General features: G+C 34.1%; 1 protein-coding gene and 1 long non-coding RNA gene across 10 annotated transcripts in view; one reads left to right on the top strand and one right to left on the bottom strand.

The window, feature by feature from the left end:
* Nucleotides 1-26,982, top strand: part of LOC115211607 (protein Aster-B) — a 270,613-nt gene that overhangs the window by 207,139 nt on the left and 36,492 nt on the right. For 8 of the 9 annotated variants that reach the window (XM_029780198.2, XM_029780197.2, XM_029780194.2 and 5 more), the window contains 2 exons: nt 23,152-23,323; nt 23,481-23,537. In XM_029780198.2, coding sequence (XP_029636058.1) covers nt 23,152-23,323; nt 23,481-23,537 — 229 coding nt within the window. The remainder of the gene's footprint in view (nt 1-23,151; nt 23,324-23,480; nt 23,538-26,982) is intronic. The other variant, XM_029780196.2, reaches the window with a different exon arrangement.
* Nucleotides 6,811-26,737, bottom strand: LOC118763621. The gene is made up of 3 exons (XR_004999382.1): nt 26,615-26,737; nt 25,546-25,548; nt 6,811-6,822 (listed from the first exon to the last, which is right to left on the bottom strand). It is a non-coding gene; the product is annotated as an uncharacterized LOC118763621 (long non-coding RNA).

Here is a 26,982-nt window from a genome sequence, read left to right as displayed (position 1 = left end):
GGAAGAAAAGAGTGAAAGTGTTTGCACCAACAAGAGAGAGGTGGAATGAAGAATGATACAACCCTGCAGTGGAAAGGAGGAAATAGTGAGGTAACATGATAAAATAATAGTGGTATATACAGTAAACCAATGTGAGAGGAAAAAGAAAGAGAGAGATTCTTCTATAATATTGGAGTGCATATGAGTAGGAAAATATTGGGAAATGAAGAGAAGTGGAGGGAAATATTTTGTTTAAGAAAGAAGAGTGAGGATTATATATATGTAAGTATGTATTAAATTATCTCCATTGAAATTGGTTCAGTGGAAGTGGCCCTGTTTCATATTTATCTTTATATTCAATACTAATACAAGTGTTGAGTTGTATAGCTTTTTAAAAAAATTAGCACAAAGATTGTTTTGATTTTAGATCATTATCAAGGGTACTTGATAATGAACTGTGGTCAAAACAGTTGTTGTGGTAGTTTTTAAATAAATTTATGTGTGGTAGGGATGGGGACTGTGGTGTGGATTGATGGGGTCACAATCTTAAGGTTATAAGTTTCATTCTTAGACCAGAAAAGAAAAAGGTCAGCTGAGTTCAGAATAGTTAAGAAGATAAAGGATAAAAGGAATTCTATGTGTTACTTTTTGGTGGCATGGACATTCATGAGAAATACTCTGTTTATAGGTGAGAGACAGTGGGAAAATAATTGTTAAACACCATTTTTTTCCAGTTGAAAACTCTCAGAACAACAAAGGGTACAAAATATAAATTTCTGATCCTCTTGCATTTTGGCCTGCCTTACAATAATAATCAAAGAAATTAGTAATCTTGAGAAGGCTTGAAGCAAACACTTAGAGCTGACCCACTTAGAGTCAACCTAAGGTCATAATATATGTCAGTAGAGCCTAATCATAATAGAAATTGGCAGAGGTCAATTGAGCTGGCAGAATCATTAGTGTGCCAAGCAAAATGCCTAGCAGCAATTCATCTGTCTTTACATTCTGAGTTCAAATTCCACCAAGGTTAACTAAGCCTCTCTTCCTTTCAGGGTCAATAAAATAAATATCAGCTAAGCACTGAGGTAGATGTAATTGACTTAACCTCTCTCTGAACTTGCTGACCTTGTGTCAAAATTCGAAACCAATATTTATGTGTGAATGTAACAATAGAATACACTTACACTTGTGACTTTACTTCTTCAGACCCTGAAAGGTACCTAGAAGTTCAATAACTTCTGTAAAGTCATTCTTCTAATTAAACTTTGGGCATTAAATTTTTATCTTTGGCTATCATTGATGGTTTAATAGTTTCTTTTTTTTTCTTAGCTGTGGCATTAACAGATGTCAGAAGCATCAGCTCAATTTTCCATGTTTATTCAATCTTCCAAATTGACATTTCTACATAAATAATTAGATCTTCTAATTGAAAATTTCTTTATGCATCCTTTATCTCAAGAATTCTAAATAAATTGTTTCTTTTAATTGAAATAGTTAGATTGCTAAAACCAATTAAAAACAAAAAGAAAACAATAAACAAACCTTCTATGAAATGTATACATGTTTCTGTATGGCTTTAATGAACTGATCATATTGGTTTTTTTGACATTAAAATATTTTTAAAGTAAATCTAATTTTAATGGAATGAACCTATGGTATTATAACTGTCAACATCAGATTCAATATCGAAAATTTGATTTGTTGTCATCATTATCCTTTTAACATCCACTTTTCCATGCATGTATGGGCCAGGCAGAATTCATTGATGCAGATTTTCTAAAGCCTGAAGCCCTTTCTGTTGTCATCTGTTTTTTCAAGCTAGATGATACTTAACCATGGCTGGACATGTTTTTGTGGAAGACCGGAAATGAGAGACACCACTTGTATGATGGTGACAGTTATTACTGTGGAATGATGTAGAGAGAGAAATACATAAACACACACACACACGCATGCACGCACACACACACACACACACACACACAACACACACACACACACAACACACACACACACACACACACACACACAAAATTGGTTTCTTTCATTTACTGTCTACCAGATCCACAAGGCTTTCAGTAGACCATGGCTATGTAGAAGACACTTGCCCTAAGTGTCATGCTGTAGGACTGAACCCGAAATCATGTGGTTAGGAATCAGACTTTTTAACCATGCAGCCATGCCTACACCTATAATGATTATAATAATTGTTTCTAACATAGGCACAAGGCTGGACATTTGAAGGGAGAGTTAGTCAGGTGAATCAACCCCAATGCTTTATTGGTACTTGTTTTTATTGACTTTAAAGAGATAAAAAGCAAAGTGGACATCAGCAGATTTGAACCCGGGATGTAAAAAATTGGAACAAATACTACAAGGCATTTTGTTTGATGCTTTAATGATTCTGCCAATCTACTGCCCAAATAATGATAATAATTATTATGGTTTCTTTCTTGTCTTTTAAGGGTATATTTGATGTAATTGACACCATATACACATTCTTTTATTCTTTTACAAATTTTTGTCATTGGATTATAGCCATTCTTGGACACCACCTTTTAGGCTATAGTATTGATTTTTATTCACTGATGCTTATTTTATCAACCCTGAAAAGATGAAGGGCCTAATTGACTTGAGAAGGATTTGAACATAGAACATACAGGGGCAGAACTAAAGGTATTTTGTCCAGTACTTTACAGATTCTGCTATCAACATACCACATAATAATGTAATAATCTTCTATGCATACTTGATCAGTTAGAATATGTATTTCATCATCATCATAATCATCATCATCACTTAATGTCCACTTTCCATGCTGGCATGGGTTTGACGGTTTGACTGAGGGCTGGCGAGCCAGAAGGCTACACCAGTCTCCAACCTGATCTGGCAAAGTTTCTACAGATGGATGCCTTCCTAAAACCAATCACTCTAAGAGTGTAGTGGATGCTTTTATGTGCCACCAGCACAAGGGCCAGTCAAGTGGTACTGGCATTGGTCACGCTCAAATGGTGCTTTTTATGTGCCACCAGCACAGGAGCCATTCCGGTGGCACCGGCATGGGAACCAGTTAGTGGCCCTTGTGATATAATCATAGCTAAGGTTAGAAATATCTAGTTTCTGTGTGTTGAAATTTAGTGGGATGTGAAAGATCTTATAGGACTTAGTTTGAAAAGGATCTTTTAATAGTGATTCTTTTGCTCTTGAGAAGTGACTTCTCAAATTGAAATGAGGCAGAAGTTATAACACCTTTCATTGTGATAATCAGTTGAAAGGTATTTCTTTCCTCTGCACTTAGGAATCCTAGAATATTGCAATTTTTCTCCATATAAAAAAAATTTGAAAATAACATTGAAATGTTACAAAACATTTGTCAGTTTTACTCTTTTGCTTTGAGCCATTGACACCCAAGTGAAATTGTCAGAGATATAGCTCAGTAATCAGTGATAGGTAGAACTTGTTGATATTTACTTGGCCTTTCAGTATCCAAATAGTTTGGCAAAATACAGAGATTGATGAATTTATAACCATAAATTTCTTAGCAATTTAACAGACTTATGATGACATATCTGCTCACCTGGAGTGATCATACTTGAACAGAATATCTTTTATTGTTAGTATTAAACACTGTATGTTGAAAATATATGTATATGTAAGAAAGAATAAAAGATAAGATGAAGCATATCGTTCCTGATTGTAATATAAATTAAGACACAATGCACATGCTTTGTGATGGATTCATCTGGTGTGTACATCTTTGTGTAGATACATGCATGAATAAACACAAACACACACACACACACTCTCTTTCTCTCTCTCTCTCTCTCTCTTATGCTATAAACATTGTGATAAAATATTTTTTACAAATTCCTAAATATATACATTGAAACCAGCTGGAAATAATTCTTTGATGCTTATTTCATACTGAAAAATCTAAACAATGTCCAACTATTCCTTATTTTAGAAATAGAATCAAGTCTTTTACTTACACTTGTTCCAGCCAGAGGCTGTGGACTAAAATGGATTTCTAATTTAAAAACAAGAAAACATAATGCACAAATATCTATTATAAACCAATGAACATCAAACAATATTCTATTTACAATTCATGTCAATGAAGGCATGTATATAACAACATTCTATATAATTATGTGTGAATATAATGAATTTTTGTTTCCAATCTAGAGTTTGGAAATAAGACTAACTGTATTAAAAACAAATGAAGACACAAAAATATTTGTCATACTAAAAAGCTTGATGTTTGATATTCAAGATAGTGACTAATTAAACTTATGCATGTATGTATGTACGTACGTACATAGGTATGTTTGTATGTATGTATGTATCTATGTCCCTAAAGACAATCCCCTGAGGGCCAGATACTTTTAAGATTATTCTTGGTAATCTCTCAATGATTAACCCTTTCGTTACTGTGTTTATTTTGAGAAGCTCTGTGTTTCTTTCAATTAATTTTAAATATAACAAAGAATTTCATAAAATAACTTAGTTATCATTCAGCGAGTGTTAGGAACATAAATTGTGATTAAGGTTTAGTGGAAGATTTTAATTCAAAACTTATGGAAACAAGACATTTGTACTACAGAGCCAGAGCCGGTTTCAGCCGGGTTGGTAACGAAGGGGTTAAGAGAAATGTGAATGTGTCATTTAAAGCCAGGAAATCTATTCTTAAAAAATGATAAAAGATTAAATTATACTGACTCAGCTTAGATTTGATTTCTTGCAACACATTAATAAGAGGATAAATCAAAAAGTCTGTTGACCATTTTCAATGTGGTTACATTTGTGAGAAAGCCGTATACATATCTCCAAACATGGAAGGGCTTTCAGCAGAAAAATTGCTATTTCATATTGTAATAAGAAATTTTGTTGATGTAATTTCATGATAGGGATTAGATGAGAATTATATTGATCAGGTAGTATAAATTATGACTGAGAATGACTGCATAAACTATGAATTAAAGAGGGATACAATGCTACCTATATTCACAAATGTGCACTCCACAAAGCAAATTTTGCAATCATTTTTATAATTAAATTTCACTCCTTTAAACAGTATATTAAATAGAACTAAATTAAGAAACTAGATTTGATATTAAAATTTAATCTATAATTTGACAGTTGCATGTTCTAGAAAGAATAATCTTTTACAGGTGGAGGGAAATTGTTCATGTTCTCAAAACACATCTATGATAAATCAGCTATGATTTTGAAAATAATAAAAAAAAAAAAAAAAAGAAACTAAATCTACTGCTGATTTCTAATAAACATTAAGACTGAAAATTTATCCTTGATAATTGTTAGTGAAACTGATTAAATGTGATTAAATTATTTTCTTTTGTCTGCAGTTTTATTCTTTAATTATAAACTAATTGAATATTACAATTGTACTGAAAACTTGCACCAAAGCGTTTTGTTGTTATCGCAATAGCATACAGTATTAATCATTATGATGTTGGACATTCAATTTGGATTCTGAAAAAGATTAATTTAAAGTTAAGGCAGCATCTTTACATGTGTTCTTATCTCATTTTTTTTGCTTCATTTTATATAAGAAGTGTAATCTTATCAAAAATGATGTTGCTACTTCATTTTGATTTTTTTTTTTTGGTGTGTTTGTGTGTGTGTGTGTGTGTGTGTGTGTGGTGGTGGTGGGGGTGTCCTCACCTCCAATAACTTCTACCCAAACTGTTCAACATGCATCATGCATATCGCATCAGTACATTATCTCCCAAACACTCAACAATGCTTTTACTGTTCAATTACTTTCAGAATTCATGCTCAGCACCTCTCTCAAATTTGTATTGAGCAATCAAATTGATTCATAGAAGTTCTCCAATTTTACTTAATCCTCTACATTTATTGCCCATGCTCCATTGTGATACAAAAGCATTCCTAATCTTGCAGGCTCGTGGGTGCTGGTGGCCACATAAAAAGCACTCAGTACACCCTGTAAAGTGGCTGGTGTCAAAAAAGGGCATCCAACCATAGAAACGATGCCAAAACAGACATGGAACCAGAGCAGTTTTGCAGCTGGCCAACTCCTGTCAAACCAGTCAACCCATACCAGCATGGAAAATGGGCATTAAATGATGAAGATGACGATGACTTTTCTGACCAGTTGTTCATGTAGACTGCTGTTCATGTTGTTGTTGCCTGAGGCAACAGTTGACTCTCTACCACCTGCTTTTTAGACTATCCCTACACAATCTCTTTCTCTTCTTAGAAATGTTGTTGGTACATAAAAGGCTAGAGAGCTTATTCTCAACCCCCATATTAAAAAAATTAAATTTCATTATATATCTCAAGGACGTTGACTTAGCCTGTTTTATTTATTTTTATTTCATATTGCTATATGCAAACAACAGTGTCATTGGCTGCAAGTTTCCTCTAGGCCAAATCATTGGTTCCTTATATTTCTAATAACAAGAATGACAAGAGATCATCTTATGTTACTCACTGAACAAGAAATGCAATGGGGAACTTCATTCATAAAATACTGGTTTTTCAGTTTTTCACCAACGTTCACATGTTTTGCTGAAATATGTTGGTACCCCCCCCCCCCCCGTTAACACATACACTCTCTCTCTCTCTCTTCCTATCACACACCCACACACTCCCCTCCTCTCTCTCTTGGCTTCTACACAGTTTGTGTTGACCAAATTCCATTCACAAGGCAATGGTCAATCTTAAGCATTTGGTAGAAAAGACTGGCCAAAGGTGTGACACAGTAAAACTGAGCCACATGTTGTGGAGGAAACTTCTGAACCATACAGCTTTGCCAGCACTTACTTTGCTGATTTCCTGCATGTAGAGATGTTTCTACTTTTATTTTCTCTACTACACATATGACTTTACTTTTGTTACAAATTACATGCTACATAACACCTAACTCACTGACTGATAACATGTTTTACAGATCCTCTATTATGACAGGAACAAAGTAGTACTATACACTGCTTAAATTTTCATGTTACTACTGTTCGTGATATTCCAGCCCACCTTCTTTACATGTTTCCACTCTTTATAATTCCCTGGGGCAATATCTTTTACTTTCTTCTCTCTTTCTCTTTCCCACTACTCATCTCAACACTTTTCTTATCCTTTCACTTTGTCTTTACTCTGTAATGTTATCAAAATGGTTGTTGTAATCCATGTGTCAGTTAAATGAATAAAAGGATTAACAAATTGAAGATAAGGATCAACATCTTAATCAACAATTTTTCATTTTGTTGCATTGAACAGCTCACAGGAGAAGTACAAATTTAAATTTAAGTACATAGTAACATAAGAAAACACTAATAATGTTGTCTGTTTGGAATAGCTACAGTGAAAAAAAAATTATCAGATATCACCTGCCATCTCACTATAGTTAATTGTTTCCAATAATTGTTGAAATGAGCAAAAGAGCAGCGGCAAAAAATATTAAAGACAACAATGAAATCATAACATCACAAATTCCTACATACTTTGTCAAATCAAATGCCATAATATAAAAGTGCAGTAGCATGTAAAAAGCATCGGTACCAAATAAAAAGCACTCAGTACACTTTGTAAAGTGGTTGGAGTTACTAAGCCAAAACCTGGTATGAAACCTGGTGCACCACCCTGCACTTGGCTTTGTCAGCTCCTGTCAAGCTGTCCAACATATGCCAGCATGGAAAACGGATGTTATATGATGATGATGATATATCTACACATAAACACAAACTCACACCTCCATTGGTTTCAATGATGATGATTTGATCAATTGAAGTATTTGCATATTTGAATCAGCCTGTAAGTGGCTGAGTGTTCCACAGACATATAGACCTTTAATGTAATTCTCAAACGGAATCACCTTGACTAAGTTTACTATAAGGATGTACCTTTGTATTAGAGATACAATATATCTGCTGGCTTTCTTTATAGTTTCCATCTATCCAATTTCACTTATGTGGTATGAGTTGGCTCGTAGCTGTAGAAAATAACACTTGTCCAAGACGCCATGCATTAGACTTGAACATGGGGCCTTGTTTTAAAGTGATCATATTAATCACTTGGTAAAGATTTACCTAACCACCCCACATACAGTAGTATCTTTGCCTATCTACCTAACTACACCTGTCTGTCTGTCTATGTACCCATCCATCCATTTGGTTTTTTTTTATCATTATCAATGATCAACATATGAAACTCTGGCTTTTGAGTCACTCTGCAACTTCTGCTGATTATTTTTAAATACATATACATATATACACTCATGTTTTGAATTCTATTTTCTTGTTCACATCACCAAACACACACACACACACACTTATATAAAATCCTATTACTCTTGTTTTCCATTTGTCATTTTCATACTGATATGCTCTCCTCTTTCACACTTTTGGTTATCACTCTCCTTCTATACACACTCTTGGTCAACTGCCTAAAAAGTAGAGAGACTACAGAGATTGGAGAGAACGCCTTAGTTTTGGAGAAAACAAGGCAACCTCTTTGGTGTTGATGTTATAAGATGCACCCTTGTATTTGCTGTAAAATGGCTGGCATTTGAATAGGGACAGTGTGAAGGAGGACTCTTGTTGTTATATCCCTTAAGTGCTGGTGCCACAATAAAATGCACCGGTACATTTTTTTAAAAGGGCTGGTATTAGAAGGCATATTCAACTGTAGAAATCATACCGAAAATGGAATATACAAAAAAGGCATGGTTTTCTGACCCATGTTAGAGGACACTAACTCTAAACAAAGACCGACTTAGACTGTAATGACCTATCCAACCCAGTACCAGTATAGAAAATAGATGTAAATGATATTGATATAAATACACACACACACACATATATATGATTGGTGTTTGAATAATTTCTGTTTATAAAATTTTACTTACCTGTAATTGAGGCGTTTTGTGACAGTGTGTCATAAGTGCCACCCCAGCCATTTTCGAGCTTAGTATATCATTTTCTTTGTCTCAACGTCTAGAATCTGAAAAAGTTGGGAGGAAGAACTGGTGAGGCTTGCAATAAGGTCGAAAATCCAGCTGAAAAAAATTGTACCATGACACTTTGACATGATGCTCACTCACTCAAACTCAGACCAGAGAGTTTAGTAACATACCATCGTAAGCACACATGCTCAATCAATAACTTTGGTGTGGTCCCTGTATTGTTTTTTTAGGTGTTATGGCTTCATCTTCTAATATTCCTCTTTACCATTGTAACAATAATGGACTATTATCTTACTATCTTGTCTTACTTATCTCTTAAAGATACTTACCCTGGTATAATAAAACGCAAACAATGCTTTTGGAAGGTCTCTGTATGTTTTTTTCTAGCTATTATGGCTAAAATATGCAATGCAGTACACTATTTCATGGTACTGGTATATTCTACAAAATGAGACAGATGCAGTCATTGTTTCATCTTTCAGGTGCATACATAAATAAATCATTTTACATAGGTGGAATGAGTAGAGGAGGTCTTCACAGTCATTTTAAGACCAAAACCAGCTTCCTAACTTCATTCCTTGCCAAGATATCACATTCTGAAAGTCGTGAAACTTTGACTGCATTTTTCTCACTTTTAAGTTGTGGCACTAACGATGGTCTGTTACTATATGCCTCAGTTGATCAATGCAATGCTACAGTATAGTATAGTACACTTGTCCAAGCTGTCATAGTAGCATTGGATCTAGAACCACATGGTTTCAAAACAAATTTATTAAATACACAGCTACAGTGAAGAACATGAACATCTCCTGGCCTAAGAATCTATATATGTATCTAAATTTATGAATCTGCTAAACCTATATTGCACATTACTATGAAAATTGCCGTATTATTAAATATAAAACTTTTAAATTTGCGTTGTAAGCTGAAATCTGTTTGTGAAGAGATGTTATTTCTTTATTATTATACAGATTCTTATTTGAAATGTTGTTTCCAGTGACAAATTGTGCTGAAGTATATATGGAAACATTTGAATTGGTGTAGCATATTTATTAATGCATTTGATATTGAATCAAATAGATCATTCTACATTTCATATGAGATACAAAGCTCAGTATGAAGCCATCAAAACATTAGTCAAATACTGATTCTGTCAATGTTTTAACCTTAACCTTGAGATTAGTTTTCAGTATAGAATTTCTTCGTCCTAATTTTTTTCAGTGTATGGTTTCAATATTAACATTGTTTGAGTATTGAGTATTTTTTTAAAATTTTATTTTTGTGCTATTTAAATTTGAGCTTTTGTTTAAAATAGGTTGACCATTTTTAGATGATCAGACTATTTGCAAGATATTGGGTTTCTGAAGTGAGATCTGTGAAAGTGGGAATGGTTGTGCTTATGGAGGTTATTTTAGTTTTAACTAGCTGCTTAAGTCTTAGACATGTACATTATCATTGTTGCTTTATTACTATTTGTGGATGGATTGCAGGCACAATGTCCACAAACACATTCCCTGCAAGACATTCTCACATATGTTAAAAAATATACATCTCACTAATATTACTACACACAATATATCTGACCTGTTGAGGCAAGTGAGGATCAGAATCAAAATCGATCAATGGAAATTGCAGATGTGTTTACCAGTGCCGGTGGCATGTAAGAGAACCTTCCGTTTCGCGACCGTTGCCAGCACCGCCCCGTTTCGTGTCCGTTGCCAGCCTCGCCTGGCCCTCATGCCAGTGGCACATAAAAAGCACCATCAGTTCGTGGCCGTTTGCCAGCTCTGTCTGGCACCTGTGCGGGTGGCACGTAAAAAGCACCCACTACACTGGTTGGCGTTAGGAAGGGCATCCAGCCGTAGAAACACTGCCAGATTTGACTGGGCCTGATGAAGCTTTCTGGCTTCACAGACCCCAGTAGAACCGTCCAACCCATGCTAGCATGGAAAACGGACGCTAAACGATGATGATGATGATGATGATGATATAAAAGAGAGTTTGTATGTGTGTGTGCATATGTTCCTTATGCATTCCAAAACCGAGTTGCCAGTTTTGACGTATGGAGTATCAAAAGATTCAGTAAGGATTTGGCTACCAACTAAACTATATTTTCATTCATGTATTTGCATTACAAAAATTTAGCATTATGATTTTTCTTTTAATCATATATCATATATATGTCATCTTTTACCATCACTACAACGATGACATCACATTTTCTATATGAGGGTGTTCGCATGTTTGATTTGTTTTGTATGTTAGGCTGATGACTGACAACTATATATTTGTGTAATGGTGTTTTTGCCTGTCAGTATGCATACATTTTTGTGATGACTGACACACACACACACATCTAATGACACAGACGGAGATAGGCTGGCGGTGTGCGTTAATGTATGTCTGTGTGTGTGTGTCTTAGTATATGTATGTGACTTGACCCCCCACCCCCACCCACCTACCCAACAGTGAAATGCGCTGATATTGAAAGTTATAATGACCAGGTTTCATTAGAAAGTGAAAATAGTTTCACGTTTTCAACTTGAACCAAAATTACAGCATTTGATTATGAGACTGACGATGTGTGAATAATGAAAGTAATGTTTCTCTGAACAGTTACATCTGTATTATAATAAAGAAAGTTGCTTCGGCGATCTTTTGTTTTGACTTGCAGAGCTGTCATGTGCTTTTGTTAATTTCCATAAAAATTTTTTTATTTATTTACTTTTGTCTTAAAGTGAAAGAGAGGAGAAAATTAAAGATGTATGCACATGTATATGAAATGGACATGTGTGTGTGTGTGTGAGAGGGAGACAGAGAGAGAGGAAGGGAGAGATAGAGGAAAGGAGAAAGAGAAAGAGAGTGATTGAAGGAGTGTGTTGTCACGTATATGTACATACATCAATACATATGCATACATCTTTTTTGTATGAGCGTATGTGAGAGAGAGGGAGTGAGTGAGTGAGTGAATGTATGTGTTCTAATGTATGTGTAAGTGGCACTCACTCTCTCACTCACACAAACACATCCATTTCATACACACATTCATACATCTTTCATTTCTCCTCTCTTTCACTTTAAAACAAAAGTAAGTAAATAGAAAATTTTTACGGAAATTAAGGAATGAAATAGCTGATTCAGATGACTGTTGACAACTTTGAGAGTTATAATGAAACACAGCCACTGCTTATTATCTATCTACCAAATAAACTTTGTTTTTCACTCAACAACTCTTTTTACAACTAAAATAACCTCAGCAACTACGTTGGTCGCACAATTTTGAGGTCATTTTTGGACAATGTTTCAATTTGCTTCTAATGTTTCACTTTCGTCTGATGTTTCATGCATGTGTAGAATTCTACTCAGACAAACATTTATTAAAATATACACATAAATATTGTATTAAAATAAGCCACAACGAAAAACATTCCATTGAAAGATATCTATATCTCTATAAGTTATGGGGAAATACAATCACACTCTCTCTCTCTCTCATGCACAAAAATGTTGTATGCATATGTATTTATGGCCGAAGGTAAAGAATGCTAGGGTTAGGATTAAGCCGAAAACGGCTGGTGTACGTATTCTTTACCTTTGCCTATTTATGTATGTGTATATGAAAGATGTGCGTGTGAGAGAAAGAGAGAGAGAACGAGTGAGTGATGTTTACACATACATGCAAAAAAATTCATACATCACAACACACACATTCACTCACTCTCCCTCTTTCTCTCTCTCTCACATGTCCATTTCATATACACGTACATCTTTCATTTTCTCCTCTCTTTTACTTTCTCCTCTAACTTCAAAGCAAATCTTGCTTTTCTCTTTATCCTCTCTTTCAATTTCTGCTCTCTTCAAAGCATAAATAAATTAAAAGAATTTTATGGAACTTAACAAACAATCACATGATTCCATATATGTTGAGTTGACAACTTTGTTTCTTCAAACAAAAGAATGCCATAAAATAACTTCCTTTGACACACACACACCACACACACACACACACACACACACCACACACACACACACACACACACACACACACACACACACTCTCCCTCTCTAGGTAAAACTTCTGTGCAAATTATGTTATTTTTTGCAATGTGCATGCACAAATTTAAAGCTCAAATCAAATTGAAATGATCTTTTTCTATTGTGTAATTTGTGTTTGTGATGAGGGTATATAAAAACCTGATCTTCGATATAAACTTAAAAGAAAGTTTTCCCAGAAATCCTGTCCTTTACCCCTTCTTTCTAGCATGTCCGAGGTGACATTTCCTCTCCCTTGCCTTATTTTTTTCCTGAATTTGTTCCGATTCCTATGTTTGCAATACAGGGCATTAGGATTTCACCCACAAAACATGTTCTCAATATTTTTATTTTCTCCCTCTCCACACCAAATTCATTTTGTTACTTTTTTCAAATTTTTATTCTTGGTAATCCATGGAGTAAAAACAGAGTATGAATCTTTAAGAATTTTATCCATCACCTCATTTTCGAAAAGCTACACACTTCCAATATTTCACTTTTAGCTTTTTAGAAACCAAGGAAGTTTCTTCAGAAATAATGTTGTTTACTTGTTGTTTTTAGCAAGTCAAGTTTTCTGGCGGTGGTCTGGTATTTTTCAAGTTTGCTATTTCAGTAGAATTCTACACATGCAGGAAACATCAGACAAAAGCGAAAAGAGTGGGTGATGGGTGAGCAAGGTAGAAGGGACATTCAGTGTTTCTTTAAGAAAAATTATACTATAAAAATATGTATTTCCCAGATTCTTAATCTCTGTATTTTTTTATGTAGATAACAAAAAAAAAAAGAAAGAAAAAAAATTCAAAAAAGTTACAAATTAAGAAATTGCTGTGAGGATGGGGGGAAATTAAAATTTTGAAAATGTGAATTCTGGACAAAATCATATTAACCCCTTTTATATGATGAAATAATACATAGTTTGTGGTCCATCTTAAGAACAGAAAGCACTTTCATGCAAATCCATGCAAATTGTACCTTCTCCCTTCACTTTTGAACTAACAATAACTTCCATTATGCCATAAATTATATATCAGCTGTGCCAATTGTGCTCATAAGAAAGGAGCAAATAATACAATGTGCCTGGAAGTCATAACACCCCTGGCAACGCCGGGATGCATTGCTAATAAAATATGATACAAATTCTGAGGATATATTTCACATGCAACATTTAATTTGAAAGTTCTTTGCAATAAGTCATTATGTTAATTTTTCCACACAGACAGGGTGTAGTGTATCACCATTTGTCAAGATTCTTTGTCATATCTTGACTACAATGCCCAACCTCTTGATATCTGATCTCATCACTTCTTTCCATACCTTCCATTCATATTACTTGTTGATACTGGTGTCGTTGCCTCACCTTCATATGCTAACTGATATCTCCATTAATTTAGGGGCAGATATGCACAGATTATTTTAGCTTCTTGTTCTTGAACATCTCACAAAAGAGAAAAATATAGCAAAACAAGAAGACCTAGAATATCTCAGGTTTCAAACAAGCTGGGTTTTGTTTTTTGTGGGTGTGTTTTTGTTTGTTTATTTGTTTCTACTCCTTTTATCATCCATGTTGCGTCCACTCCTCTTGGCTCTGCATTAAGTGCTACTTCCACTTCTTCTCAGGATGTTAAGCATCTGAAATTCCCACTTTATTCATATTTTCCTGCTGCTGTTAATTTCTAAGCTGTTCAAGAGGAACATTGATTATATTGATCTCACTAATTTTTTAAAAAATTAATCATAATAATAATAATAATAATAATAATATAGTTTCAAATATGCTATGCCTAAAGAAAAGAGGAAATATGCATCATAAAGACACCTTTGTTCATAGTTCTGCTCAAGGTGCACTGAATTAGAGCTAAACAATTATTGCAATGACATCATCATCATCAGCAATGCATTTAGAATAAATGAAATAAATGAAAATATCTCCTAGCACTTAATGGATTATTTGGTAACTGCTAATGACTTTATCATTATCACGGACTAGTCAGCCTAGCAGAGTCCATTGTTCTTTTGGCTTTTGAGTACAACCAGAAATCACATTAAGTGAAAGTAAATTGTCCCAATAAATCGAATATATCACAATCTAGCTTTTTGTAGAATCATCAGTACCCCACAGTATCTTAACAGCAAACATAGTGTGCATACCAAAAATTAAAACATTTATACTCTACATTCAAACGCATATATACATTTTTAATGTTGACTGTAAAATATATAGAGCTTGAAAGCTATAAATTTCATAAACACAAATGTTAAATGGTTTATGCTGTTACCACAGTTTTTCGATAGGATGAATATACATTTTTAATGGGGAAGTATTTATATTTTTATAACTCTTTATAGAAAAGCATTAGTAGCATGCATTGCCATCGTGTATAGAATAACTCACAATGGTGAAAACTAATTTTGCAGAACACCCCATCACTTGAAACACCCATTATACATGTCCAAATTTCTTCCTATAATATCCTATTGAAACCCTAGAGTAAAGTACTTAGAGCACCCTTTATTTTTAAACCTAAATGTCCTGATGATAGTGTTATTTAACATTAATATACTTATGAAATAAACTCAGGCAAACTTGATAAGCTTCCAATAAAGTAATGAAAAATTAAAAATAAAATATCGTTATTAGTTGTATATCTGAAACAAAAACTTCTCTTTTAACAGATGTCCACACATACCCCCCCCCCCACTCTCTCTCTCCGATATGCTAAAATTTTTAAATAATTGTACAAATAATATTACATAAAAAGAAATTTGAGGAAGCAGGCCAATAAACCCATAAATGAGACTCAAATGATGTAACTATCATGTTGTGTGATTACATTACTGATAACATGTTATCAGTAATGTAATCACCCAAAAATGTATGTGTGGAGAGGGGTATTTCAAGTTTTGTCAGCGGGCTTGTTCTTCTCAAATATCAAACTGGCGTTTTACATAGGCCATGATGTTTAATATATTTTATACATATCATTATCACTGTGTTGGATGTGACTTATTGAAGCTGTAATGGATGTCCTTCCTGTAGCCATTGCATCCAAACTAGACATACACAGCATCATTGTTACCCAACTAGTTCCATCTGAAGGCACACCAGATTAGTCATTCATGTACACACTAATACAGTTATGAATACACACACACACACACACACATACCTGTGCACATGTGTATATTGGTGCAGGCAGGATGTGTAGATATGGAGTAACAAAGCGTTACCTTTTGGTTTTGAGTTTTAGCTCACTGTATGACATCTTGGGCAACAATCTTCTACTGTAACCTCAGGATGATCAATGCCTTGTAAATAGAAATCATAAGTGAAAACTGTTGAAACTTGTGTGTGTATACATTTATATGTGTGTAAATATATGTATATATGTATATATATATATATATATATATATATGTGCATGTTTGTATATATATATACACACACTTACCAATGACAGCTAAGCAGGCCAAAACTTTGTGCTGACTATCAATACAGTTCTTGTTAGAGAATAATTGTGTGTATGTGTGAATATATATGTTCATGTTTATGTGTGTATACCTATATGTATCTGTGTGTGTGTGTGCCTATATAAGTGTATATATGTATAGATACACTTACATATATTCTAGGATTTAATCAGTAGCTTGGTGGACAAAATTCCTGGTGGTATTTTAATGTCACTCTATGTTATTAGTTCAGATCATGTTGGAGGAAGTTTTGCCTTTTGTTCCTCCAGGGTTGATAAACTTAAAGTACCACTCAAGTACTGTTATTGATTTAATTCACTGTTCTCTCCTCATAAATATCTGATCATGTATCTGTTAAAAATTTTTATTGGTGGTAATAGTAGTAGCAATAGTAGTACTGGTAGTAGTTTTTTACCATTTTTTTATAAGCAGATGTGGCAGAGCTCCCAAGCTGTGTTGCCAATTTAGCTCTTTTGTTGCTAAATCTAGCTCCTTTTTTTTGTACATTTAACTCCCATTTTCTAATAATCCAACACTGAACACCTAGTTTAATAATGTAGCTTTTTTTTTTCTTCTTGGCATTTTTCCATTTCATGCAAAATAATAAAATTGCATACAGATGCATTTGCAACAAGTTTTAAATGTGTTCAGTTGCTGTATAAGCAATAAATGGTTTGTGTTTGGCTTTTCAGCCAATGTGCTGTCAATATTGTTTTTAATGTGCCAATTTCTTTTTGTCATACTAGATGGTGTAGAAGAATTTTTGTTTCTGTTGTGCAATTAAGGAAAAATTTTTAGATTTTTACTATTTAACCCTTTCGTTACCAACCCAGCTGAAACCGGCTCTGGTTCTAAGTACAAATGTCTTGTTTTCATAAGTATTGAATTAAAATCTTCCACCAAACCTTAGTCATAATTTATGTTCCTAACACTAGCTGAATGATAACTAAGTTATTTTACTAAATTCTTTGTTATATTTAAAGTAATTGAAAGAAACACAGAGCATCTCAAAATAAATACAGTAACAAAAGGGTTAATATCAGTACAGGGCTTCATTATTTGAAGTGGCGGAAATAGACATGTGGTTTATTAGTAATTGATATCATTGTTGTCATCATCATCATCATCACCATTTAACATTGGTTTTCCATGCTGGCATGGATTGGATGGTTTGACAGGAGCTAGGCAAGGTCAGGAGCTGCACCAATTTCCATTGTTTTGGCATGGTTTCTACTGCTGGATGCCCTTCTATCACCAACCACTTTACAGAATATACTGGGTGCCCTTTATGTGGCACCAGTACCAATGTTTTTTACATGGCACCAGCACCAACTGGATCACAAAGTACCTTGCAAAACTAAAAGTCCCCTCAACTGGGAGGGGAGAGTAGTATTGAGGAGGTGTAGCTTTGTGCCAGTTGAGAGAGATATGGTATAGAGGGACAGATATAAGTGTCTTGGATACCCCAGTTGGAAAACAAAGGAGAGTGAGTTAGAAGAGTAAGATAAAGAGGGTGATAGTGAAGATGCGTTGGAACATGCCCTCAAGAGACATTGAATAGGTGAGATGATATAGAGGCTTAAGGTGAGTGAGTGGGCAAGATATGATGACTGGAGGAAATGAAGGTGTGTAATATAGAAGGGGTTTAGTGGTGGGGGTTACAGTAGATATGTGAGAGCATCAAAGGTGAAAATAACTGAAACATTTATGATGAAGGGCAAGACAGGAAGAGGAGAGAAGGCACAGAAAGGAGATGATTGGCGGAGAGAGTAGGTGACAAATATCGACCAAAATCATTTCTATATTCAATAAGTTCATTCTGAAGATATTTTTAATTTCATTCTCCATTATCTTCAACTTCTCATTTTCAGCAACTTTTTAGCTCCTATTCTTGACAAACTCAATTCCTTTTGAACTTTTTCAGTTGACTACCTTGACAAGTGAAGTTGATTCTGTTCATGTTCTGCTTAAATTTTTCTAGTTTGATACTAGTAGTAGTAGCAGTAGTAGTAGTAGCAGTAGTAGTAGTAGTAGTAGTAGTGTTGGATTGTAGAATCACTAGATTACTGAAAGAAAAAAAACGTTTGGCAGCATTGCAGGTATATTCTTAATTCAAATCTTATTGAAATCTGCTTTGCTTTACATTTTTCTAGTTGTGGAGGTGGGGATGTAAGCTGAGTGTCTATTAAATTTTGCAATCAATTAAGTTGACAGCATTCTTCAAAATTGTTAAATTTCTCCCCATGTTAGAAATAACTATCAGAACCAGTAGAGCAGTAAACAGCATTCCGTAGTATATCATTACATGCCATGAGTTTATCAGTTCAGATCTTCGCAGAGTCCATCTTTTACTTTCCATCCTTCCAGGTTCCATGAGATAAGTACCAGTTAAGTATCAGTTTCAATTCAACAGACTGTTTTTCTCCTCAAATTTGAGGCCGTGTGCTTGTGCTTGAAATTATTCATATAAAAATATTAATAGGTGAACAGAAATAGTTTGATAAAATATCAGGTAAATATTTGTATAGGGGCTTTATCAGTGCTGCGAACCACTGCATGTTCCAGAACTTCTTAGTTATAGAAAAGATACAGGCATTTCTCTATGCATTAATTACTAAGAGACTTCACATTCATTGATTTATACAACCTTGCCACAAAGTTTATGTTTCACTATTGTAAACTGTGGCCAAACTGTAGAAAGATTAAATTACGGTGAATGAACAGAGTTTGGACAGTGAGGTGATTGAAATATCAGGTAATGTTTATTGTGAATAGTTTGGAATTAAGTGAGACATGTACTAGTCTTTGGGTGGAATGTATCAAATATTAGTATTCTGTACTTTGGTTACAGTAGATGTTTAGGGAGATGACTTTAGTTTCTGTCTTTGCATTACATCTATGTCTCAAGTACCTCTAAATTTAATTTTGAATCTATATCTGCAAATAATAGTTCAAAACGAGCTGAAAGAATTTTATTTTCTTCTTGTTCTGGGTGTAGGCATAGCAGTGTGGTTTGCTTCCCAACCACATGGTTTCAGTTGTAGTCTCACTGCAAGGTATCTTGGGCCAGTGTCTTCTACTATAGCCAGGGCTGACCAAAGCCTTCTGAGTGTATTTGGTTGATGGTAACTGAAAGAAGCCGCATGTGTGTGTCCACATGTGTTCGTGTCTCCTTGTTTTCATATTGAATGATAGTTGTATGTGAGTGTCACCATCATCCAAGCAGTGTCATTCCTTTCTTGTCGTCTCCTAGCTAAAGGGAAATATTCCTTGGAAACAGGTGAGTGTTGATGACAGGCCATAGAAAATTTATCTCAATGAATTTTATGTGACATATTCAAGCATGGAAAAGTGGACATTAAAATGACGATGAGGAGGAAGAGGAGGATGAGGATGATGATGATGATTGTATGTGTGTGTGTTCATGAACTCTTGTCCTGTGCTAATTATAAACAAATGTCATTCATACACAAGATGTCTTGTATTTGCAATCTTCTGTGTAAACATGTTCTGCATTTGTGCTGTTTGAAGGACTGGAAAACTATTTGGCCATAGAAACCTGCGTTAATGAATTTCATCTAATCCATGCAAATGAAACAAAAGTGGTGATTCTTCTTTGACTTATAATACTAGTTATTTTCTAACATTTTTTAATCAACCAGTCAATTTATTAGCATTAATTCATCATTTTTAAGTCATAAAATTTTAATGGATAGTTAATTTTATGTATATCTCCATGGTTAGAGTGTCAGGTTCACAATCATGAGGTAGTGAGTTTGATTCTGAAACCAGGCTATGTGTTGTGTTCTTGAGCAAGACATTTTATATCACATTGCTCCAGTTCACTCAGCTGTAGAAAATGAGTTGCGATGTCACTGGTGCCAAGCTATATCAGCTTTTGCTTTTTCCTTTGGATAACATCGACGGTGATAAAAGGGGAGGCATGGGCAACTGCTGGTATTCCATAAACAACTTTGCCTGGACTTGTGCCTCAGAGAGAAATATTTTAGGTGCAATCCCATGGTCATTCATGACCGAAGGGGTCTTTACCCTTATATATATAGAATATATTTTTAAATATATTCTGTAATGAAATGAAATGCTATCAACTTCTCATTTTGAGGATGGTATTTTTATTTTATTTCATTAAAAAATATTCTAGAATATTTAAACTCTGAGATACAGATTTAAATAAAATGAAAGACAGTGCATGGAAAATGGCCATAAAATTTTGACCTACTTTGGAGTTCTTTTTTTTTTTCCTTTTGATAGAACATGACTTGTCAGTTGGGTAATTCTTCCTACATCAGCCTATTTTGCTAACAATACAGGCTCTACTTTCTACTTTTGTAGTGAGTAGTTAGTTAGTAATAGGAAGGGTATGCAGTAGTAAAAACAATATCTCCAATATGCAAAACCCCTCACTTTATAAATTCCTTGCTAGATATTAGAAATGGACAAATGATTGAAAAATAGAGATTGCTTTGCAAATTCATATATGAATTACTGGCACTGTTGTTTATGGTGTTTTTCCTTGTATCACTTAAGTCACCTACTTGAAATCTTTGTTTTAGCCATCACAACAGTGTAGGCTGTGCTGAAGCATATTTAAATTAAAATCTCATTATAACATTAATGGTAGAGTGCTATTTCAGTTGGTCAACACTGCCATAGTATAACAATATATCAAATTACAATTTATTAAACCCCTCCCATGTCTTCATGAAAATTAATTGAAATACTTTGGCTGTCTAGTTGTAAGTGGTTAGTGTGTGTTTATGTTTCCTTGTCTTGACACCAAGTGTAAAAGAACATCACAGTCATATATGTAGTCTCTTTTCATTTCTAATCTTCTGTAAAAACATGTCTAATCATAAACAAGCATTACCTTGCTTGGAAACTGGTGAACGTTGGCAACAGGAAGGGTGTCCAGTCATAGAAAATCTGTCTTAACAAATTACATCTGAGCCCTGCAATCATGGAAAAGTGGATGTTAAAATGATAAATAGATTTGTGTTGAGAAATATGGTAGCTACAAGTAATATTATATCAAGCTTTCAAAATTTAGGGTCAAGTTGCCATCTTGCAGATGTTTCAAATGTTTTTTTCCATTATAGAAAAACATATCCAATTTAAATTTATCTAAATGCATATTGGAATCTGTAAATAGATTTAGCATCAACCAATGAGTTTTCTGACAATTGTTACAACTCTAAAACTTAATTTGTTTTTTCTCCTCTTTCTGGCTTTTGTAGCGCATGAAACTAATGTGTTAGATCAGTTTCTGCTTGTAAACATTACAAAACTAATCCTACTTTGTATAGTCACATATGTTAGCAATTAAAAATCACCAATAGAATTTTACTTGCTTTGTTTCCCCAAAAAGGATAGTAATACGAGATTGTTATGAGAAGGAAAATGAGAAAAGGTTTTTACAATTTAAATCTTAGAATATTTGAAGAAAAATTCAGAATGATACTGAGAAGCCCATTATACATGGTACTTAATTGTCACTATTAAATACTTCTCTCTTGTTTGATCTTACATTTCCCATTTGTAGAAACTGTTTAAAACAAAAGTACTAGTGGCGAATGAAACAGTAATTATGGTTTAATGAGTTTTCGCTGCTTAATTATGTTAAATAGCAAATGAATTAGTTTTATCTTCATATTTGCTTGGTTGACTGTACCAGAAAGTCTGCATAAAATAAAAAAAAAATTAAATGAGTTCCACCTTCCAACTCATTTAATTCTAAGATATCAATAGTTGTTTACTATCTGTTTTTTTTAAAATGCTTTTGCTTTTTGTTTAGTTAATTACAGTTTTTTCAACTCATAATTAAAATTTCATTTAGTGTTATTACTTCCTACTCTATTAGGAAACTAACACATTTAAACAATAAACCATCTGTTACTCAAATCATTTTGATGAATTATGGATAATTATGCCATTCAAATATGCAAAATAAATTGATTTTTTTGGCTTTATAACATTACCTCGTCACTTATTTGTTTATCATCCTTATAAAATATCTGTTTATATATGATTCATGAAGGAATTGAAATGTTTCCAGATAAGGTAAATATCTAAATGGTACCTTATCTAGATGAGCTGTTCTTCATGACTATAATTATATTAATCTCATCTACAGGGTGTAAATTTACATCTGTATACCAAGTTTCTATCAGTTTGATTTCTGATCATCATTAGGTGTCTCTTCCTAAATGTATATAACCCCAGATCATATTAAATTCAGGAACCTCTATTTCTAAAGTAATGATATTCTTCAGTAATTCTCTGACATGTGTACACACCTTTGACTTAGACCTGAAGTTTCTCAATTAAATTCAGTTGGTACATATCTATGACAATGACACTTAATGAGGATTGGCAATCAAGCCAATTGAAATGTATGGTAGGTGTAAGTATCGTGAATACACAGGTTAATAGTCTGGACAAATGTATATTTATTAAATGTAAAACATGGTCAGAGAAAAAGATTTTTTTTTATATCTAATTCTTGTGGCACTCTTAGAAGTATGTGTAATTCAAAAATAGTTTCTGAAATATTGTTAACATTAATTTGTTTACAGATTGTTAAGAGGTCAAAGAGAGCTGTGCCTCCAATTAAGATATGATCAGGTTGAGCAGTAACTGATATAAACAACTGGTTCTTGGGTACCAACTAACAAATAAATGTTTTGCTTTGTTTCTATCTTTTCCAGGACTGTCCAACTGATTCCTCCGATCAGCATGTGGTTCAAACAGAATCCATTACAAATGCTGATGACACTGATCTCGTTGCTACTGATGATGCCTTTGAGCCTTCCCAGGATCCCATTGTTAATGGGGATGAACCATTAACAGATTTTGGTGATACCACAGAAGAGAGTGATGGTTAGTCAATTTATCATTAAGGACCACATTATATTTCTCCTTTCTATTTGCTTCATTCTAATCAACATTTAAAATTGGCTTGCACTGCACTCAGGCATAATTTTATTTGCTATCTTTTCTTTTTTTTCTCCTTTCATTTTTTTCATGCACACTGAAGACGGTGAAGGTCTACCATCTTGTCGTAACCCTGTTAAATGCCCTTCAGAGGAAACAGGTACGATTCTTCTCTTTCGTCTTTGCACAAGAAAAGATTTTGGTAACATGGAATTATGTACCTGACTATATGTGCATGTTATATATTTTTGTTTGTTTGAATGTGTAGATAACTGTACCAGACACTATACTTTACCACATGGGTGTATTAGACACTTATGTAAACCATATCACATTTCTATGCACAATTTTATATATATATATAAAGTGAGAGAGTCCAATCAAAATACTTCATACTGTTCATATTGTCATCATAATGCATGTAAACAGTTTTAATGTCAGTAGAACTTGAAGAGTTGAAATAGACCTGACATAACATGTATGTCTGTGAGCACTGAGAAACAACATTTTTTAAGGTTAATTTACTTGATGACTGACCACTTGTTCTTGAGTTCTGTTCTGTCAACAGCTATTGTGTTCCTGGAAAAAGTGCACAGCTCTGCGTGTTTTAGTTTACCTAACCTTCAACTCTATTTTGGGCTATTAGTGGTAAGAAAGGTTCTAGTTGGAAATACCTTTATACATATACATGTACACTCACACTGCTAAGCCTTATATTGGGTTGGCAAGTAAGTTCCTGCTGGGTTTTTTTCAAATTAAAATTTTTTAAAAGGTTTAATAAAAAATAACAATTAATTAATCAATAATGTATTCACCCGTGTTGTTTACAACTTCTTCCCAACATTCAACAAGATTTTCAATACCTCGTTGGTAGAAATCACCTGATTTCGACGCAAAAAATTGATCCAACAAGCTCTTAATTCTGCATCAGTATTGAACGAAACTCTGCGCATAGCATTTGAAAGAGATTAAAAGAGGTGAAAATCTGTTGGTGCCAAATCAGAAGAGTACAGCGGGTGTGGCAGCACTTCCTAGCCATGCGTTTGAATGGCTTCCTTGGTCAAATTGGCGATATGAGGGCGGGCATTGTCGTGCAGCAGAAGAACTCCATGCTGCCAATTAGGTCTTTTCTCTTGAATAGCTATGTTGAGTTGTTCCAGCTGCTGAACATAGAGTTCTGCGTTGACCGTTTGGTTCTGTTCAAGCAATTCGTAATGGATAATCCCTTCCCAGTTCCGCCATACACACAACATCATTTTACGCAGATGAAAATCTTGTTTCACACGTGGTGTCGCTTGTTTACTGGGGCTAAGCCATTCCTTACACTGTTTCATATTGATGTACAGGCACCATTTTTCGTCACCTGAGTAGTGACAAGAAAACAAACCAGTGGAGATTGTGGCTCGTTGATTTTTGTTGTTGTCACTTAAAGCATGCGGAACCCATGCTCCATACTTCTGAACCTTTCCCATCAAGTGAAGATGTTTCTCTACACCAGTGTGGGAGCATTCCATTTTCTCTGCCAGTTCCCTTGTTGCTTGACGAGAATTTTTGTGCAAATGTTGGTTTAATCGCTCTTTATCGAACTCAACTAGACGGCCAGAATGAGGAGCATTTTTGAGGTCAAAATTTCCATTTTTGAACTTGGCATACCAATCACAAGCAGTTCTTTCAGCTATGGCACTCTCTCCATACACAGCATCTTTTGAAGCCTTAGAACCTTGATTAAAAGCAAAAAGAAGGTGTCGAAAATGCTCGTTTTTCTTAACTTGACATTCCATTTTAATAATCTGAAAATAAACAAAAATTAACTAAAATTAACTTGAAAAAATAACAAAATAGATTCCAAAATGACTCAAAAATAGAATTCTCGAAAAAAATAGATTCCAAAATTTAAAAAAAACCCACAGGAACTTAGTTGCCAACCTAATATATTAGGATTGAATGTCTTGAGGAGTGTTCCCAAAAATCTCATGTTTTTCACATAAATTAAAAGTACATCTTCTGAAACAGAAATTACTTTATTATTGACCAATTTGTAACACTGATCACCTGATGCTCAGTGTTACAAATTGGTTGATAATCAGTGTACTCTGAGATAACAAGCAGATTTTCTGTATAAGAGGTTATATCTACTATGGATATTGCATTCCTGTTGAATGGCTCACCAACTTCAGAACTTTTGTTTTACACCACTGAAATCTTTTAGAATCTGCTATTGATCTCTATCATTTACTTGTTGCTTTTGTCATTACAAATAACTGATTCTGTGCTTTGAGCCAATAATTCTATTGTCTTTTCTCTATTCTACTAAGTGCAATCTCTTCTTTACTAAGTGTGGTCTTTTCTCTACTCAAACAATTAGTTTACTCATCTTTTTACATTTCTCATTTTCACTATGTCCTCTCTAATTATCTTTTCCTAACACTGTAAAACAAAAATAATTTTGACATGTTTGGACTAATTTCTTCTCAAATTTCACCAATTGTGACATGATGAGATATTTGTTACACTAATTTCATTTAATCTTTCAAGCCTTTTACGAACATATTTTATTGCTGTTAATGTGGTGTTTCACTATTGACTGGAAAATTAAATGCAAAATGAAGTCCTTTGTTTTCATTTCTCTGTCTCATCTCAGAATATCTTATCTTTACTATTATATTTTTGAACCATCAAAAGTTTATTGCTTTAACTTATATTTTTTCTTGATAGTTTTGAAGTTAAGAAATTAATTTTCTTCTTGTGTAAGGTTGCCCAGCTTCATCAATATGCACATGTACACACACACACGTTTGTACTGATAAATCCCTCTATACATATATCTTTACCCTTTAACTGTGAAATTAAATTTCATGGTTATTCTTGTAATGGTGTTAAATATTTACCAATGAATAGAATTGGTATTTTCTGCTATTCACGTTGGCCTAATAAACTTGACATATCATCATCATCGTTTAACGTCCGCTTTCCATGCTAGCATGGGTTGGACGATTTTGACTGAGGGCTGGCAAACCAGATGGCTGCACCAGGCTCCAATCTTGATCTGGCAGAGTTTCAACAGCTGGATGCTCTTCCTAACACCAACCACTCTGAGAGTGTAGTGGGTGCTTTTTACGTGCCACCGGCATGGGCGCCAGTCAGGCAGTACTGACAACGACCTTGCTCGAATCTTTTTACACGTGCCACCGGCACAGGTGCCAGTGAAGCGACGTTGGTAATGAAGCGACGTTGAACAAAAAATAGTGTCAAACATAACATTCCTCAATAAAATGTAGATTGCTATATAAAACTGCTTTCTGCAACTAAGAGTGATGAAATTTTGATTGGACATATCTGATTTCCACAGTAAGAGAATTAGTAGCTCCTTCAGGAATCTAATGAAAAACTATTTTGAGTTGTGGCGGTGGTAGTGGTGGCTGCAGTAGATGTTTGAATATGAAACAGTAATTATCAATAAAAACAATTAGTATATCAGCCCATTATTTCAATCATGTAGTAACAAGTTGGCCTGAGACTTACAATTGTTGGAGCTTAAAGTAAACAGAAACAAATCCTATGTGATCTTTCCACCAAGCTTTCTTTAATTCCTACCTTTTACTCTC

This window comes from Octopus sinensis, linkage group LG5 (genome assembly GCF_006345805.1).
Source record: "Octopus sinensis linkage group LG5, ASM634580v1, whole genome shotgun sequence".
Classification (NCBI taxonomy): domain Eukaryota; kingdom Metazoa; phylum Mollusca; class Cephalopoda; order Octopoda; family Octopodidae; genus Octopus; species Octopus sinensis.
Note: the sequence above shows the minus strand (reverse complement) of the source record. Positions and strands in the feature narration are given on the sequence as shown.